The 2571-nt window shown below is 42.0% G+C and overlaps 1 protein-coding gene across 1 annotated transcript; it reads right to left on the reverse strand.

Annotated features, from left to right (window-relative positions):
• Positions 1 to 1166: 1166 nt before the first annotated feature.
• LOC139132086 (uncharacterized) lies at positions 1167 to 2360 on the reverse strand. The gene has a single exon (XM_070698476.1). The coding sequence runs from the start codon at positions 2358 to 2360 to the stop codon at positions 1167 to 1169; it is 1194 nt and encodes a 397-aa protein (XP_070554577.1).
• Between the last annotated feature and the right edge of the window lie 211 nt (positions 2361 to 2571).

Here is a 2571-nt window from a genome sequence, read left to right on the forward strand (position 1 = left end):
CTAATGGTGCACGTGACAGGGCATCAGCATGTGGAATGTGTTTCCCAGGACGATATACAATTTCATAGTTATATGCTTGTAATTCTGATTGCCATCTTGCTAGTCTACCCCTTGGTTCTTTTATTGATTTTAAGTACGTCAATGCCTGGTGATCTGTCATCACATAAAACTTGGTGCCATATAGATAACTACGAAACTTGTCTATGCCCCATACCACCGCATAGCATTCACGGTCTGTAGCAGAGTAATTTCTTTGTGCTTTATTGAGAGTGGCACTTGCAAATGCTACAGGTCTGGTGATACCATCGACAGTTTGTTCTAAAACGGCAGCAATACCCACACCACTTGCATCTGTTGTTAAGGTGAAAGGCTCGTTAAAGTTTGGAAATGCTAACACCGGTGCAGTTGAAAGTTTTGCTTTCAATTGATAGAAAGCTTGTGCACATTGCTCAGTCCAGACAAATGATGCTCCCTTGGAAGTCAGTTTATGGAGCGGTGCTGCTATCATTGAAAATCCCTGGATAAACCTTCTATAATATGAGGCTAGTCCTAAGAATCGTCGTAGCTCTGCAGATGTTGTAGGTCTAGGAAACTGTTCAACAGCACTGACAATGCGCAGACTGGGCGACACCCCTTGTGGTGATATGTGTTGTCCCAAATATTCAATCTCAGTTTGAAAAAAATGGCACTTCTTTGGTTGAAGTTTAAGACCGGCCTCACGCACTTTGGTCAAAACATGGGACAAACGTTCTAAATGTTCGTCAATTGTAGTTGAAAATATCAAAATGTCATCCAAATAAATTAGCAGTATTTGCCACATTTCCTCACTAAATATGGAGCTCATCAACCTCTGGAATGTGGCAGGAGCACCCTTAAGGCCAAATGGCATCACATTAAATTGATGTAGTCCTCTGTGTGTTATAAAAGCAGTTTTTTCCTTTGAACTCTCATCCATACGTACTTGCCAATAGCCACTTGCCATGTCTAAACTGGTATACCACTTACTTTGTCCAAGGCAATCAATAGCATCATCTATCCTGGGTAAGGGAAATGCATCATCCTTAGTCACAGAATTTAGACGGCGAAAGTCCACGCAGAACCTAGCTGAGCCATCTTTCTTGGGGACCAAAATAATAGGACTTGCCATGGACTTGAACTTTCTTCTATTATGTCCTTTTCCAACATGTCGTCAATATTGTGTCTACTACCTCTCTCTCATGAAATCCTGTCCTGCGTGCACGTGATCTCAATGGATATGCATCACCCGTATGGATTCTATGTTTAATTATGTTTGTTTGTCCCATTTCTCCATTCAAAGAAAAGGTGTCCGTAAACCTATTCAACATGTTGTGTAGATCTCCCTTTCTTGCCTGATCAATCTGACTTCCGTCCACCATAGCTGCAATCGTTTCTTGGACTGTGCTGTCCTCCTTCCTGGATATTTCTTTATCTTTTCTCTCCTGAACTTGTCCTATTTGTATTGGTATACCAATGCTAGAATCAAAGTTACCAATACTAGATCCACGATACAGTTTAACTTTGTTAGGATGTGGATTACATAGTCTCACATATGTGGTTTGATTATCATTAACAAGATTCAGCGATGCACCACATGCAACCTTTTTACTTTCAAAAAGCTGCTCATTTCCTTCAATGACACCTTCCTGTCCAGGGAAAGCTGGAACTTGTACACGGCAAACTTTCTCATGTCTAGGCGGTATCACAGTTGTCTGTAACAATGTCACTCGACAGCACTGTGGAGCAATGGTCTTCTGGCTGTCACTCAGAAATGTAGTGCAAGTTTTCTGTGTCTGTTGTTTAAATCGTACAGTTTTGTTGATGAAGTCAACCTCCATTTTACCGAGTTTCTCCATAATATCAGTTCCAAGTAGAAATTCATTACGCATAAATTCTGGTGACATCACATAAATCCACACTGGTCCTAGTGAACAACCCTGAACTGCAATGTTTACCTGCACTTGTCCCATAAACTGGACAGCTGTTCCATTCACTGCTTCAGGGCGTATTGTCACAGGACTAAGAGGCAGATCACGTAACACAGGTAAATCTTTCCTGGCAATCGTTATCTGTGAACCAGAATCTACGAACATGGTAGTTTGCACTCCATTAAGAGTCCCGATTACACTGTATTGGTCACCACAAAGTTTGGTACCTGTAGTTGTCAGTATCTGAGGGGTTGTTTCTAGGTTTATGTCTTCTGCGACTGCTCTTGGTTGTCCTGAGTGGTGCTGAATTTCAGGTGATGATGTCTGAGCTCTAAGGCCCCAGTCAGACAGTACTGAAGTCCCCCAGACATCACTCCCTTTTACAGTCTCAGTAACCACTCCTTCATCGGCCATGCTGTTCTGTGAGGTCAAGGAATGGCCGCCTACCTGACCTCTGTCTAGTTTGGGTAGTAAGCAGGACACATAGCTGCTTATGTCCGAAAAAGTTGGCATCAGAAACATTGCATTCTTTGAGGACAGTTTCTTCTGAAATGACGAATTTGATTACATTCAAAACACCGTTTACTGTTTTGATCTGGTCTTCTATACTGTGGTCGTACGTTTC

The sequence above is a fragment of the Ptychodera flava genome, chromosome 4, assembly GCF_041260155.1.
Source record: "Ptychodera flava strain L36383 chromosome 4, AS_Pfla_20210202, whole genome shotgun sequence".
In the NCBI taxonomy this organism is placed as follows: Eukaryota; Metazoa; Hemichordata; class Enteropneusta; family Ptychoderidae; genus Ptychodera; species Ptychodera flava.

Coding starts and splice junctions, on each gene's coding strand:
- LOC139132086 (XM_070698476.1), bottom strand. CDS start 2,360: ATGGCCGATGAAGGAGTGGTTACTGAGACTGTAAAAGGGAGTGATGTC.